The sequence below is a fragment of the Nerophis ophidion genome, linkage group LG08 (genome assembly GCF_033978795.1).
Source record: "Nerophis ophidion isolate RoL-2023_Sa linkage group LG08, RoL_Noph_v1.0, whole genome shotgun sequence".
Classification (NCBI taxonomy): Eukaryota; Metazoa; Chordata; class Actinopteri; order Syngnathiformes; family Syngnathidae; genus Nerophis; species Nerophis ophidion.
Window position 1 is genome coordinate 654,576 of NC_084618.1, and position 18,273 is coordinate 672,848.

The 18,273-nt window shown below is 36.6% G+C and overlaps 1 protein-coding gene across 2 annotated transcripts in view; it reads left to right on the top strand.

Moving 5' to 3' along the window:
* Positions 1–17,501, top strand: part of dbh (dopamine beta-hydroxylase (dopamine beta-monooxygenase)) — a 70,572-nt gene extending 53,071 nt beyond the window's left edge. For both annotated transcript variants that reach the window (XM_061907286.1, XM_061907288.1), the window contains one exon: positions 17,217–17,501. In XM_061907286.1, coding sequence (XP_061763270.1) covers positions 17,217–17,284 — 68 coding nt within the window. In that variant the 3' untranslated portion in view covers positions 17,285–17,501. The remainder of the gene's footprint in view (positions 1–17,216) is intronic.
* The last annotated feature ends 772 nt before the right edge of the window (positions 17,502–18,273 follow it).

The window sequence follows — 18,273 nt, forward strand, 5'->3', positions numbered from 1 at the left end:
ATGTGTAAGTTACCCATGCCTTGGGCACTAATACACCCCCATAACATCACACATGTGTAAGTTACCCATGTCTTGTTCACTAATACACCCCCATACCATCACACATGTGTAAGTTACCCATGTCTTGTTCACTAATACACCCCCATACCATCACACATGTGTAAGTTACCCATGTCTTGTTCACTAATACACCCCCATACCATCACACATGTGTAAGTTACCCATGTCTTGTTCACTAATACACCCCCATACCATCACACATGTGTAAGTTACCCATGTCTTGTTCACTAATACACCCCCATACCATCACACATGTGTAAGTTAGTCATGTCTTGTTCACTAATACACCCCCATACCATCACACATGTGTAAGTTAGTCATGTCTTGTTCACTAATACACCCCCATACCATCACACATGTGTAAGTTACCCATGTCTTGTTCACTAATACACCCCCATACCATCACACATGTGTAAGTTAGTCATGTCTTGTTCACTAATACACCCCCATACCATCACACATGTGTAAGTTACCCATGTCTTGTTCACTAATACACCCCCATACCATCACACATGTGTAAGTTAGTCATGTCTTGTTCACTAATACACCCCCATACCATCACACATGTGTAAGTTAGTCATGTCTTGTTCACTAATACACCCCCATACCATCACACATGTGTAAGTTAGTCATGTCTTGTTCACTAATACACCCCCATACCATCACACATGTGTAAGTTACCCATGCCTTGGGCACTAATACACCCCCATAACATCACACATGTGTAAGTTACCCATGTCTTGTTCACTAATACACCCCCATACCATCACACATGTGTAAGTTACCCATGTCTTGTTCACTAATACACCCCCATACCATCACACATGTGTAAGTTACCCATGTCTTGTTCACTAATACACCCCCATACCATCACACATGTGTAAGTTACCCATGTCTTGTTCACTAATACACCCCCATACCATCACACATGTGTAAGTTACCCATGTCTTGTTCACTAATACACCCCCATACCATCACACATGTGTAAGTTAGTCATGTCTTGTTCACTAATACACCCCCATACCATCACACATGTGTAAGTTACCCATGTCTTGGGCACTAATGCACCCCCATACCATCACACATGTGTAAGTTACCCATGCCTTGGGCACTAATACACCCCCATAACATCACACATGTGTAAGTTACCCATGTCTTGTTCACTAATACACCCCCATACCATCACACATGTGTAAGTTACCCATGTCTTGTTCACTAATACACCCCCATACCATCACACATGTGTAAGTTACCCATGCCTTGGGCACTAATACACCCCCATAACATCACACATGTGTAAGTTACCCATGTCTTGTTCACTAATACACCCCCATACCATCACACATGTGTAAGTTACCCATGTCTTGTTCACTAATACACCCCCATACCATCACACATGTGTAAGTTACCCATGTCTTGTTCACTAATACACCCCCATACCATCACACATGTGTAAGTTACCCATGCCTTGTTCACTAATACACCCCCATACCATCACACATGTGTAAGTTACCCATGTCTTGTTCACTAATACACCCCCATACCATCACACATGTGTAAGTTACCCATGTCTTGTTCACTAATACACCCCCATACCATCACACATGTGTAAGTTACCCATGTCTTGTTCACTAATACACCCCCATACCATCACACATGTGTAAGTTACCCATGTCTTGTTCACTAATACACCCCCATACCATCACACATGTGTAAGTTACCCATGTCTTATTCACTAATACACCCCCATACCATCACACATGTGTAAGTTAGTCATGTCTTGTTCACTAATACACCCCCATACCATCACACATGTGTAAGTTACCCATGTCTTGTTCACTAATACACCCCCATACCATCACACATGTGTGTTACCCATGTCTTGTTCACTAATACACCCCCATACCATCACACATGTGTAAGTTACCCATGTCTTATTCACTAATACACCCCCATACCATCACACATGTGTAAGTTACCCATGTCTTGTTCACTAATACACCCCCATACCATCACACATGTGTAAGTTACCCATGTCTTGTTCACTAATACACCCCCATACCATCACACATGTGTAAGTTACCCATGTCTTGTTCACTAATACACCCCCATACCATCACACATGTGTAAGTTACCCATGTCTTGTTCACTAATACACCCCCATACCATCACACATGTGTAAGTTACCCATGTCTTGTTCACTAATACACCCCCATACCATCACACATGTGTAAGTTACCCATGCCTTGGGCACTAATACACCCCCATACCATCACACATGTGTAAGTTACCCATGTCTTGTTCACTAATACACCCCCATACCATCACACATGTGTAAGTTACCCATGCCTTGTTCACTAATACACCCCCATACCATCACACATGTGTAAGTTACCCATGTCTTGTTCACTAATACACCCCCATATCATCACACATGTGTAAGTTAGTCATGTCTTGTTCACTAATACACCCCCATACCATCACACATGTGTAAGTTACCCATGTCTTGTTCACTAATACACCCCCATACCATCACACATGTGTAAGTTAGTCATGTCTTGGGCACTAATACACCCCCATACCATCACACATGTGTAAGTTACCCATGTCTTGTTCACTAATACACCCCCATACCATCACACATGTGTAAGTTACCCATGTCTTGTTCACTAATACACCCCCATACCATCACACATGTGTAAGTTACCCATGCCTTGGGCACTAATACACCCCCATACCATCACACATGTGTAAGTTAGTCATGTCTTGTTCACTAATACACCCCCATACCATCACACATGTGTAAGTTACCCATGTCTTGTTCACTAATACACCCCCATGCCATCACACATGTGTAAGTTACCCATGTCTTGTTCACTAATACACCCCCATACCATCACACATGTGTAAGTTACCCATGTCTTGTTCACTAATACACCCCCATGCCATCACACATGTGTAAGTTAGTCATGTCTTGACCACTAATACACCCCCATACCATCACACATGTGTAAGTTACCCATGTCTTGTTCACTAATACACCCCCATACCATCACACATGTGTAAGTTACCCATGTCTTGTTCACTAATACACCCCCATACCATCACACATGTGTAAGTTACCCATGCCTTGGGCACTAATACACCCCCATACCATCACAGATGTGTAAGTTAGTCATGTCTTGTTCACTAATACACCCCCATACCATCACACATGTGTAAGTTAGTCATGTCTTGTTCACTAATACACCCCCATACCATCACACATGTGTAAGTTACCCATGTCTTGTTCACTAATACACCCCCATACCATCACACATGTGTAAGTTAGTCATGTCTTGTTCACTAATACACCCCCATACCATCACACATGTGTAAGTTAGTCATGTCTTGTTCACTAATACACCCCCATACCATCACACATGTGTAAGTTACCCATGCCTTGGGCACTAATACACCCCCATAACATCACACATGTGTAAGTTACCCATGTCTTGTTCACTAATACACCCCCATACCATCACACATGTGTAAGTTACCCATGTCTTGTTCACTAATACACCCCCATACCATCACACATGTGTAAGTTACCCATGTCTTGTTCACTAATACACCCCCATACCATCACACATGTGTAAGTTACCCATGTCTTGTTCACTAATACACCCCCATACCATCACACATGTGTAAGTTAGTCATGTCTTGTTCACTAATACACCCCCATACCATCACACATGTGTAAGTTACCCATGTCTTGGGCACTAATGCACCCCCATACCATCACACATGTGTAAGTTACCCATGCCTTGGGCACTAATACACCCCCATAACATCACACATGTGTAAGTTACCCATGTCTTGTTCACTAATACACCCCCATACCATCACACATGTGTAAGTTACCCATGTCTTGTTCACTAATACACCCCCATACCATCACACATGTGTAAGTTACCCATGCCTTGGGCACTAATACACCCCCATAACATCACACATGTGTAAGTTACCCATGTCTTGTTCACTAATACACCCCCATACCATCACACATGTGTAAGTTACCCATGTCTTGTTCACTAATACACCCCCATACCATCACACATGTGTAAGTTACCCATGTCTTGTTCACTAATACACCCCCATACCATCACACATGTGTAAGTTACCCATGCCTTGTTCACTAATACACCCCCATACCATCACACATGTGTAAGTTACCCATGTCTTGTTCACTAATACACCCCCATACCATCACACATGTGTAAGTTACCCATGTCTTGTTCACTAATACACCCCCATACCATCACACATGTGTAAGTTACCCATGTCTTGTTCACTAATACACCCCCATACCATCACACATGTGTAAGTTACCCATGTCTTGTTCACTAATACACCCCCATACCATCACACATGTGTAAGTTACCCATGTCTTATTCACTAATACACCCCCATACCATCACACATGTGTAAGTTAGTCATGTCTTGTTCACTAATACACCCCCATACCATCACACATGTGTAAGTTACCCATGTCTTGTTCACTAATACACCCCCATACCATCACACATGTGTGTTACCCATGTCTTGTTCACTAATACACCCCCATACCATCACACATGTGTAAGTTACCCATGTCTTATTCACTAATACACCCCCATACCATCACACATGTGTAAGTTACCCATGTCTTGTTCACTAATACACCCCCATACCATCACACATGTGTAAGTTACCCATGTCTTGTTCACTAATACACCCCCATACCATCACACATGTGTAAGTTACCCATGTCTTGTTCACTAATACACCCCCATACCATCACACATGTGTAAGTTACCCATGTCTTGTTCACTAATACACCCCCATACCATCACACATGTGTAAGTTACCCATGTCTTGTTCACTAATACACCCCCATACCATCACACATGTGTAAGTTACCCATGCCTTGGGCACTAATACACCCCCATACCATCACACATGTGTAAGTTACCCATGTCTTGTTCACTAATACACCCCCATACCATCACACATGTGTAAGTTACCCATGCCTTGTTCACTAATACACCCCCATACCATCACACATGTGTAAGTTACCCATGTCTTGTTCACTAATACACCCCCATATCATCACACATGTGTAAGTTAGTCATGTCTTGTTCACTAATACACCCCCATACCATCACACATGTGTAAGTTACCCATGTCTTGTTCACTAATACACCCCCATACCATCACACATGTGTAAGTTAGTCATGTCTTGGGCACTAATACACCCCCATACCATCACACATGTGTAAGTTACCCATGTCTTGTTCACTAATACACCCCCATACCATCACACATGTGTAAGTTACCCATGTCTTGTTCACTAATACACCCCCATACCATCACACATGTGTAAGTTACCCATGCCTTGGGCACTAATACACCCCCATACCATCACACATGTGTAAGTTAGTCATGTCTTGTTCACTAATACACCCCCATACCATCACACATGTGTAAGTTACCCATGTCTTGTTCACTAATACACCCCCATGCCATCACACATGTGTAAGTTACCCATGTCTTGTTCACTAATACACCCCCATACCATCACACATGTGTAAGTTACCCATGTCTTGTTCACTAATACACCCCCATGCCATCACACATGTGTAAGTTAGTCATGTCTTGACCACTAATACACCCCCATACCATCACACATGTGTAAGTTACCCATGTCTTGTTCACTAATACACCCCCATACCATCACACATGTGTAAGTTACCCATGTCTTGTTCACTAATACACCCCCATACCATCACACATGTGTAAGTTACCCATGCCTTGGGCACTAATACACCCCCATACCATCACAGATGTGTAAGTTAGTCATGTCTTGTTCACTAATACACCCCCATACCATCACACATGTGTAAGTTAGTCATGTCTTGTTCACTAATACACCCCCATACCATCACACATGTGTAAGTTACCCATGTCTTGTTCACTAATACACCCCCATACCATCACACATGTGTAAGTTAGTTATGTCTTATTCACTAATACACCCCCATACCATCACACATGTGTAAGTTAGTCATGTCTTGTTCACTAATGCACCCCCATACCATCACACATGTGTAAGTTAGTCATGTCTTGTTCACTAATACACCCCCATACCATCACACATGTGTAAGTTAGTCATGTCTTGTTCACTAATACACCCCCATACCATCACACATGTGTAAGTTACCCATGTCTTGTTCACTAATACACCCCCATACCATCACACATGTGTAAGTTACCCATGTCTTGTTCACTAATACACCCCCATACCATCACACATGTGTAAGTTACCCATGCCTTGGGCACTAATACACCCCCATACCATCACACATGTGTAAGTTACCCATGCCTTGTTCACTAATACACCCCCATACCATCACACATGCTGGCTTTTACACTTTGCACCTAGAACAATCCGAATGGTTATTTTCCTCTTTGTTCCAGAGGACACCACGTCCTCTGTTTCCAAATATAATTTGAAATGTGGACTCGTCAGACCACAGAACACCTTTCCACTTTGCATCAGTCCATCTTAGATGAGCTCGGGCCCAGCCAAGCCGGTGGCGTTTCTGGGTGTTGTTGATAAATGGCTTTCGCTTTGCATAGTAGAGTTTTAACTTGCACTTACAGATGTAGCAACCAGTGAAGTGTCCCTTAGCCCATCTGGTGATATCCTTCACAAACTGATGTCAGCTTTTGATGCAGTACCGCCTGAGTGATCAAAGGTCCATAATATCATGGCTTACGTGCAGTGATTTCTCCAGATTCTCTGAACTTTTTGATGATTTTACGGACCGTGGATGGTAAAATCCTTAAATTCCTTTGCTTACCTCGCCCCATCCTTGTTTGTGAATGACTTAGCATTTCATGGAAGCTGCTTTTATAGCCAATCATGGCACCCACCTGTTCCCAATTAGCCTGCTTACCTGTGGGATATTCCAAATAAGTGTTTGATGAGCATTCCTCAACTTTATCAGTATTTATTGCCACCTTTCCCAACTTCTTTGTCACGTGTTGCTGGCATCAAATTCTAAAGTTAATGATTATTTGCAAATATGTTGTCTTTGTAGCATATTCAACTGAATATGGCTTGAAAAGGATTTGCAAATCATTGTATTCTGTTTATATTTACATCTAACACCATTTCCCAACTCACATGGAAATGGGGTTTGTATATGCACCTTCAGCAGCAGCCAACATTTCAACATTGTGTAACATCATAGGACGTGTAACATTGTGTAACATTGTATAACCTGTAACAAAATATGCCGTGAAACATTGTGTAACGCGTAACATAATTTGATGTGTAACATCGTGCAAGAATATGTAACAATATATAACAACGTGTAACAAAATATGACGTGTAAAAGTGTATCATGTGTAACATAATAGGACGTGTAACATCGTGTGACGTGTAACATAATTTGATGTGTAACATCGTGCAAGAATATGTAACATTATATAACAACGTGTAACAAAATATGACGTGTAACAGTGTATCACGTGTAACATAATATGACGTGTAACATTGTACAAGAATGTGTAACATTGTATAACGTGTAACAATATGAAGCGTAACATTGTATAACAATGTGTAACATAATATGCAGTGTAACATAATATGATGTATAACAACGTGTGACATCATATAACAACTTGTAACAAAATATGCTGTGTAACATTGTATAACAACGTGTAACATAATATGACGTGTAACATCGTGCAAGAATGTGTAACATTGTATAACAACGTGTGACATAATATGACATGTAACATTGTATAACGTGTAACATAATATGCCACGTAACATCGTAAAACAACTTGTAACAAAATATGCTGTGTAACATCGTATAACGTGTAACATAATATGACATGTAACATTGTGCAAGAATGTGTAGCTTTGTATAACAACGTGTAACATAATATGACATGTAATAACGTATACCATGTAACATAATATGACATGTAACATCGTATAATGTGTAACAAAATATGACGTGTAACATTGTATAACGTGTGACATAACGTGTAACATCGTGCAATAATGTGTAACATTGTATAACAATGTGTAACATAATACGACGTGTAACATCGTGCAAGAATGTGTAACTTTGTATAACAACGTGTAACATGATATGACGTGTAATATCGTATACCGTGTTACATAATATGACGTGTAACATCGTATAATGTGTAACAAAAATATGACGTGTAACATCGTATAATGTGTAACAAAATATGACGTGTAACATTGTATAACGTGTGACATAACGTGTAACATCGTGCAACAATGTGTAACATTGTATAACAATGTGTAACATAATACGACGTGTAACATCGTGCAAGAATGTGTAACATTGTATGACGTGTAGCACTGTATAACAACGTGTAACGTAATATGACATGTAACATTGTATAACGTGTAACATAATATGCCGCGTAACATCGTAAAACAACTTGTAACAAAATATGCTGTGTAACACCGTATAACGTGTAACATAATATGACATCTAACATTGTGCAAGAATGTGTAACTTTGTATAACAACGGGTAACATAATATGACGTGTAATATCGTATACTGTGTAACATAATATGACGTGTAACATCGTATAATGTGTAACAAAATATGACGTGTAACATTGTATAACGTGTGACATAACGTGTAACATCGTGCAAGAATGTGTAACATTGTATAACAATGTGTAACATAATACGACGTGTAACATCCTGCAAGAATGTGTAACTTTGTATAACGTGTAACATAATATGACGTGTAATATTGTATACCGTGTTACATAATATGACGTGTAACATCGTATAATGTGTAACAAAATATGACGTGTAACATTGTATAACGTGTGACATAACGTTTAGCATCGTGAAAAGAATGTGTAACATTGTATAACAATGTGTAACATAATACGTGTAACATCGTGCAAGAATGTGTAACATTGTATGACGTGTAGCACTGTATAACAACGTGTAACGTAATATGGCGTGTGACATTGTGCAAGAATGTGTAACATTGTATATCAACGTGTAACATAATATGACGTGTAACATCGTGCAACTATGTGTAACATTGTATGACGTGTAGCACTGTATAATAACGTGTAACGTAATATGACGTGTAACATCGTGCAAGAATGTGTAACATTGTATAACAATGTGTAACATAATATGACGTGTAACATCGTATAACAATTTGTAACAAAATACGCCGTGTAACATTGTGTGACGTGTAACATACGACGTGTAAGATTGTGCAAGAATGTGTAACTTTCTATAACAACATGTAGCATAATATGACATGTAATGTTGTATGCCGTGTAACATATGACGTGTAACATCGGGAAGCGTGTAACAAAATATGACGTGTAACATTGTATAACAATGTGTAACATTGTATAACAACGTGTAACATTGTATAACAACGTGTAACATCGTATAACAATATGTAACATAACATGACATGTAACATCGTGCAAGAATGTGTAACATTGTATAACAACGTGTAACATAATATGACGTGTAACATCGGGCAAGAATGTGTAACATTGTATTACAACGTGTAACGTAATATGACGTGTAACATTGTATAACAACTTGTAACACAATATGACGTGTAACATTGTATGACAACGTATAACATCATGATGTTCAACATCATACAACAATGTGTAACATCGTATGATGTGTAACATTGTATAACAACGGGTACATTTGTATGACAACGTATAACATCATATGACAAGGTGTGACATGGTATGACAACATGTAACATCGTAAAATAATGTCTTACACACTGTAAAACAAAGTGTACCGTAGTATGATGCGTAACATAATATTACAATGTGTAACATTACGTAATGTGCAACACTGTATGACAACACTGTGTAACATCGTATGACCTGTTCAGTATAGTGGCCTGTGATTGGCTCAGCCACTTCCTGTCCACACCTCCCTGGGCTATATTGTAGTCCTGCACCAGCAGACTAGACTTCATGTCCATGAATAAGAACTTTCTATATGGGACTGTGAGACATAAATAAGAACTTTCTATAAGGGACTGTGAGACATAAATAAGAACTTTCTTTAAGGGACTGTGAGACATAAATAAGAACTTTCTATAAGGGACTGTGAGACATAAATAAGAACTTTCTATAAGGGACTGTGAGACATAAATAAGAACTTTCTTTAAGGGACTGTGAGACATAAATAAGAACTTTCTATAAGGGACTGTGGGACATAAATAAGAACTTTCTATAAGGGACTGTGAGACATAAATAAGAACTTTCTTTAAGGGACTGTGAGACATAAATAAGAACTTTCTATAAGGGACTGTGGGACATAAATAAGAACTTTCTATAAGGGACTGTGAGACATAAATAAGAACTTTCTTTAAGGGACTGTGAGACATAAATAAGAACTTTCTATAAGGGACTGTGGGACATAAATAAGAACTTTCTTTAAGGGACTGTGAGACATAAATAAGATCTTTCTTTAAGGGACTGTGAGACATAAGAACTTTCTTTAAGGGACTGTGAGACATAAGAACTTTCTTTAAGGGACTGTGAGACATAAGAACTTTCTTTAAAAGACTGTGAGACATGAATAAGATCTTTCTTTAAGGGACTGTGAGACATAAGAACTTTCTTTAAGGGACTGTGAGACATAAATACGATCTTTCTTTAAGGGACTGTGAGACATAAATAAGAACTTTCTTTAAGGGACTGTGAGACATAAATAAGAACTTTCTATAAGGGACTGTGAGACATAAATAAGAACTTTCTATAAGGGACTGTGAGACATAAAAAAGATATTTCTTTAAGGTACTGTGAGACATAAGAACTTTCTATAAGGGACTGTGAGACATAAGAACTTTCTTTAAAAGACTGTGAGACATGATTAAGATCTTTCTTTAAGGGACTGTGAGACATAAGAACTTTCTTTAAGGGACTGTGAGACATAAATAAGATCTTTGTTTAAGGTACTGTGAGACATAAGAACTTTCTTTAAAAGACTGTGAGACATGAAAAAGATCTTTCTTTAAGGGACTGTGAGACATAAATAAGAACTTTCTATAAGGGCCTGTGAGACATAAATACGATCTTTCTTTAAGGGACTGTGAGACATAAATAAGAACTTTCTTTAAGGGACTGTGAGACATAAGAACTTTCTTTAAAAGACTGTGAGACATGAAAAAGATCTTTCTTTAAGGGACTGTGAGACATAAATAAGAACTTTCTATAAGGGCCTGTGAGACATAAATACGATCTTTCTTTAAGGGACTGTGAGACATAAATAAGAACTTTCTTTAAGGGACTGTGGGACATAAATAAGAACTTTCTATAAGAGACTGTGAGACATAAATAAGAACTTTCTTTAAGGGACTGTGAGACATAAATAAGAACTTTCTTTAAGGGACTGTGGGACATAAATAAGAACTTTCTTTAAGGGACTCTGAGACATAAATAAGATCTTTCTTTAAGGTACTGTGAGACATAAGAACTTTCTTTAAAAGGCTGTGAGACATGAATAAGATCTTTCTTTAAGGGACTGTGAGACATAAATAAGATCTTTCTTTAAGGGACTGTGAGACATAAGAACTTTCTTTAAGGGGCTGTGAGACATAAATAAGATATTTCTTTAAGGGACTGTGAGACATAAATAAGATCTTTCTTTAAGGGACTGTGAGACATAAGAACTTTCTTTAAAAGACTGTGAGACATGAAAAAGATCTTTCTTTAAGGGACTGTGAGACATAAATAAGAACTTTCTATAAGGTACTGTGAGACATAAGAACTTTCTTTAAAAGACTGTGAGACATGAAAAAGATATTTCTTTAAGGGACTGTGAGACATAAATAAGAATTTTCTATAAGGGCCTGTGAGACATAAATACGATCTTTCTATAAGGGACTGTGAGACATAAATAATAACTTTCTTTAAGGGACTGTGACAGAAATAAGAAATGTCTATAAGGGACTGTGAGACATAAATAAGAACTTTCTATAAGGGACTATGAGACATAAATAAGAACTTACTATAAGGGACTGTGGGACATAAATAAGAACTTTCTATAAGGGACTGTGAGACATAAATAATAACTTTCTTTAAGGGACTGTGACAGAAATAAGAAATGTCTGTAAGGGACTGTGAGACATAAATAATATGTTTCTTCAAGGGACAGTGAGACATAAATAAGATCTTTCTTTAAGGGACTGTGAGACATAAATAAGAACTTTCTTTAAAAGACTGTGAGAGATGAAAAAGATCTTTCTTTAAGGGAATGTGAGACATAAATAAGAACTTTCTATAAGGGCCTGTGAGACATAAATACGATCTTTCTTTAAGGGACTGTGAGACATAAATAAGAACTTTCTTTAAGGGACTGTGAGACATAAGATCTTTCTTTAAGGGACTGTGACAGAAATAAGAACTTTCTATAAGGGACTGTGAGACATAAATAAGAACTTTCCATAAGGGGCCGTGAGACATAAATAAGAACCTTCTTTAAGGGTCTGTGGGACATAAATAACATATTTCTTTAAGGGACTGTGAGACATAAAAAAGAACTTTCTTTAAGGGACTGTGAGACATAAGAACTTTCTTTAAGGGACTGTGGGACATAAATAAGAACTTTCTTTAATGGACTGTGAGACATAAATAAGAACTTTCTTTCAGGGACTTTGGGACATAAATAATATATGTCACTGTGAGACATAAATAAGAACGTTCTATAAGGGACTGTGAGACATAAGAACTACCTATAAGGGACTGTGAGACATAAATAAGAACTTTCTATAAGGGACTGTGAGACATAAATAAGAACTTTCTATAAGGGACTGTGAGACATAAATAAGAACTTTCTTTCAGGGACTTTGGGACATAAATGATATATTTCTATAAGGGACTGTGAGACATAAATAAGAACTTTCTTTCAGAGACTTTAGGACATAAATAATATATTTCTTTAAGGGACTGTGAGACATAAATAAGAACTTTCTATAAGGGACTGTGAGACATAAATAAGAACTTTCTTTCAGGGACTTTGGGACATAAATAATATCTGTCACTGTGAGACATAAATAAGAACGTTCTATAAGGGACTGTGAGACATAAGAACTTCCTATAAGGGACTGTGAGACATAAATAAGAACTTTCTATAAGGGACTGTGAGACATAAATAAGAACTTTCTATAAGGGACTGTGAGACATAAATAAGAACTTTCTTTCAGGGACTTTGGGACATAAATGATATATTTCTATAAGGGACTGTGAGACATAAATAAGAACTTTCTTTCAGAGACTTTAGGACATAAATAATATATTTCTTTAAGGGACTGTGAGACATAAATAAGAACTTTCTATAAGGGACTGTGAGACATAAATAAGAACTTTCTTTCAGGGACTTTGGGACATAAATAATATCTGTCACTGTGAGACATAAATAAGAACGTTCTATAAGGGACTGTGAGACATAAGAACTTCCTATAAGGGACTGTGAGACATAAGAACTTCCTATAAGGGACTGTGAGACATAAATAAGAACTTTCTATAAGGGACTGTGAGACATAAATAAGAACTTTCTTTCAGGGACTTTGGGACATAAATTATATCTTTCTATAAGGGACTGTGAGACATAAATAAAAACTTTCTATAAGGGACTGTGAGACATAAATAAGAACTTTCTTTCAGGGACTTTGGGACATAAATGATATATTTCTATAAGGGACTGTGAGACATAAATAAGAACTTTCTTCCAGAGACTTTGGGACATAAATAATATATTTCTTTAAGGGACTGTGAGACATAAATAAGAACGTTCTATAAGGGACTGTGAGACATAAATAATATATTTCTTTAAGGGACTGTGAGACATAAATAAGAACTTTCTATAAGGGACTGTGAGACATAAATAAGGACTTTCTATAAGGGACTGTGAGACATAAATAAGAACTTTCTATAAGGGACTGTGAGACATAAATAAGAACTTTCTTTCAGGGAGTTTGGGACATAAATAATATATTTCTATAAGGGACTGTGAGACATAAATAAGAACTTTCTATAAGGGACTGTGAGACATAAATAATATATTTCTTTAAGTGACTGTGAGACATAAATAAGAACTTTCTTTAAGGGACTGTGAGACATAAATAATAACTTTCTATAAGGGACTGTGAGACATAAATAATAACTTTCTATAAGGGACTGTGAGACATAAATAAGAACTTTCTATAAGGGACTGTGAGACATAAATAAGAACTTTCTTTCAGGGACTTTGGGACATAAATTATATCTTTCTATAAGGGACTGTGAGACATAAATAAAAACTTTCTATAAGGGACTGTGAGACATAAATAAGAACTTTCTTTCAGGGACTTTGGGACATAAACGATATATTTCTATAAGGGACTGTGAGACATAAATAAGAACTTTCTTCCAGAGACTTTGGGACATAAATAATATATTTCTTTAAGGGACTGTGAGACATAAATAAGAACGTTCTATAAGGGACTGTGAGACATAAATAATATATTTCTTTAAGGGACTGTGAGACATAAATAAGAACTTTCTATAAGGGACTGTGAGACATAAATAAGAACTTTCTATAAGGGACTGTGAGACATAAATAAGAACTTTCTTTCAGGGAGTTTGGGACATAAATAATATATTTCTATAAGGGACTGTGAGACATAAATAAGAGCTTTCTATAAGGGACTGTGAGACATAAATAATATATTTCTTTAAGGGACTGTGAGACATAAATAAGAACTTTCTTTAAGGGACTGTGAGACATAAATAATAACTTTCTATAAGGGACTGTGAGACATAAATAATAACTTTCTATAAGGGACTGTGAGACATAAATAAGAACTTTCTATAAGGGACTGTGAGACATAAATACGAACTTTCTATAAGGGACTGTGAGACATAAATAAGAACTTTCTTTCAGGGAGTTTGGGACATAAATAATATATTTCTATAAGGGACTGTGAGACATAAATAAGAACTTTCTATAAGGGACTGTGAGACATAAATAATATATTTCTTTAAGTGACTGTGAGACATAAATAAGAACTTTCTTTAAGGGACTGTGAGACATAAATAATAACTTTCTATAAGGGACTGTGAGACATAAATAATAACTTTCTATAAGGGACTGTGAGACATAAATAAGAACTTTCTATAAGGGACTGTGAGACATAAATAAGAACTTTCTATAAGGGACTGTGAGACATAAATAAGAACTTTCTTTCAGGGAGTTTGGGACATAAATAATATATTTCTATAAGGGACTGTGAGACATAAATAAGAACTTTCTATAAGGGACTGTGAGACATAAATAATATATTTCTTTAAGTGACTGTGAGACATAAATAAGAACTTTCTTTAAGGGACTGTGAGACATAAATAATAACTTTCTATAAGGGACTGTGAGACATAAATAAGAACTTTCTATAAGGGACTGTGAGACATAAATAATAACTTTCTATAAGGGACTGTGAGACATAAATAAGAACTTTCTATAAGGGACTGTGAGACATAAATAAGAACTTTCTTTCAGGGAGTTTGGGACATAAATAATATATTTCTATAAGGGACTGTGAGACATAAATAAGAACTTTCTATAAGGGACTGTGAGACATAAATAATATATTTCTTTAAGTGACTGTGAGACATAAATAAGAACTTTCTTTAAGGGACTGTGAGACATAAATAATAACTTTCTATAAGGGACTGTGAGACATAAATAAGAACTTTCTATAAGGGACTGTGAGACATAAATAATAACTTTCTATAAGGGACTGTGAGACATAAATAATAACTTTCTATAAGGGACTGTGAGACATAAATAATAACTTTCTATAAGGGACTGTGAGACATAAATAATAACTTTCTATAAGGGACTGTGAGACATAAATAATAACTTTCTATAAGGGACTGTGAGACATAAATAAGAACTTTCTATAAGGGACTGTGAGACATAAATAAGAACTTTCTTTCAGGGACTGTGAGACATAAATAAGAACTTTCTATAAGGGACTGTGAGACATAAATAATAACTTTCTATAAGGGACTGTGAGACATAAATAATAACTTTCTATAAGGGACTGTGAGACATAAATAAGAACTTTCTTTAAGGGACTGTGAGACATAAATAAGAACTTTCTATAAGGGACTGTGAGACATAAATAAGAACTTTCTTTAAGGGACTGTGAGACATAAATAAGAACTTTCTATAAGGGACTGTGAGACATAAATAAGAACTTTCTATAAGGGACTGTGAGACATAAATAAGAACTTTCTTTCAGGGAGTTTGGGACATAAATAATATATTTCTATAAGGGACTGTGAGACATAAATAAGAACTTTCTATAAGGGACTGTGAGACATAAATAATATATTTCTTTAAGTGACTGTGAGACATAAATAAGAACTTTCTTTAAGGGACTGTGAGACATAAATAATAACTTTCTATAAGGGACTGTGAGACATAAATAAGAACTTTCTATAAGGGACTGTGAGACATAAATAATAACTTTCTATAAGGGACTGTGAGACATAAATAATAACTTTCTATAAGGGACTGTGAGACATAAATAAGAACTTTCTATAAGGGACTGTGAGACATAAATAATAACTTTCTATAAGGGACTGTGAGACATAAATAATAACTTTCTATAAGGGACTGTGAGACATAAATAAGAACTTTCTATAAGGGACTGTGAGACATAAATAATAACTTTCTATAAGGGACTGTGAGACATAAATAAGAACTTTCTATAAGGGACTGTGAGACATAAATAAGAACTTTCTTTCAGGGACTGTGAGACATAAATAAGAACTTTCTATAAGGGACTGTGAGACATAAATAAGAACTTTCTATAAGGGACTGTGAGACATAAATAATAACTTTCTATAAGGGACTGTGAGACATAAATAAGAACTTTCTTTAAGGGACTGTGAGACATAAATAAGAACTTTCTATAAGGGACTGTGAGACATAAATAAGAACTTTCTTTAAGGGACTGTGAGACATAAATAAGAACTTTCTTTCAGGGACTGTGAGACATAAATAAGAACTTTCTTTCAGGGAGTTTGGGACAAGCAGCCGCTGCCAGTCGTGACCTCGGTCCTGCAGAGACCTCCTTACCCATGTGAGGTGGGGGTGCGCCCCACCCCTCACCCCATCGTACCCCCAGTCTGAGTCAGCAGTTTTGCTTTAAGAATTCTTTATTTTTGTCAAGCTGCTGTGCCTTTTTGAAGACAAAGAAGTTCTTTAAAAAACCCGCAAGGTGGACTTTTTTGTCCTTACAGTACTTTTTTTTCCCAAATATGTTTTTTATTTCAAGCCAATAAATAGCTTTTGATCAAATGATGTCACAGTTATCCACGTCTTATTTCACCACTCAAATCTGAGATGATGTCATCAAAAGTCCTTCAAAATGATGTAACTTGTTTTATTTCACCATTTAAATCCGTGATGATGTCATCAAAAGTTCTTCAAAATGATGTAACTTGTCTTATTTCATCACTCAAATCTGTGATGATGTCATGAAAAGTTCTTTAAAAAGGTGAAAATGTGACATTTGGTATATTTGAGGAAGGGGATTCATTTGTTTACTTTAAATGGAAGTAGAGTGTTAAATACCTTCAAATGTGTTTTGTGGCAGTTCCAACTTTGACCACAGGGTCTCTTGCTATGGAGAAAGCCACTTTCCATAATTTTCAGAAAACTGCACTGCAAAATGATTTACCCCCACACCTTTTCACACGAGATCCACCCAAGAATCCCTTCCCTACTGAATATATATACATATATATATATATATATATATATATATATATATATATATATATATATGTATATATATATATATATATACGCATATAATACATATATATGTATATATACACACCTGCGATGAGGTGGCGACTTGTCCAGGGTGTACCTTGCCTTTTGCCCGATTGTAGCTGAGATAGGCGCCAGCGACCCCAAAAGGGAATAAGCGGTAGGAAATGGATGGATGGATATACACACACATACATAAATATATACATATATGGATACATATACATAAATATATATATATATATATAATACATATATATATACATATACATACAATACAGTATATGTAGATATGCAT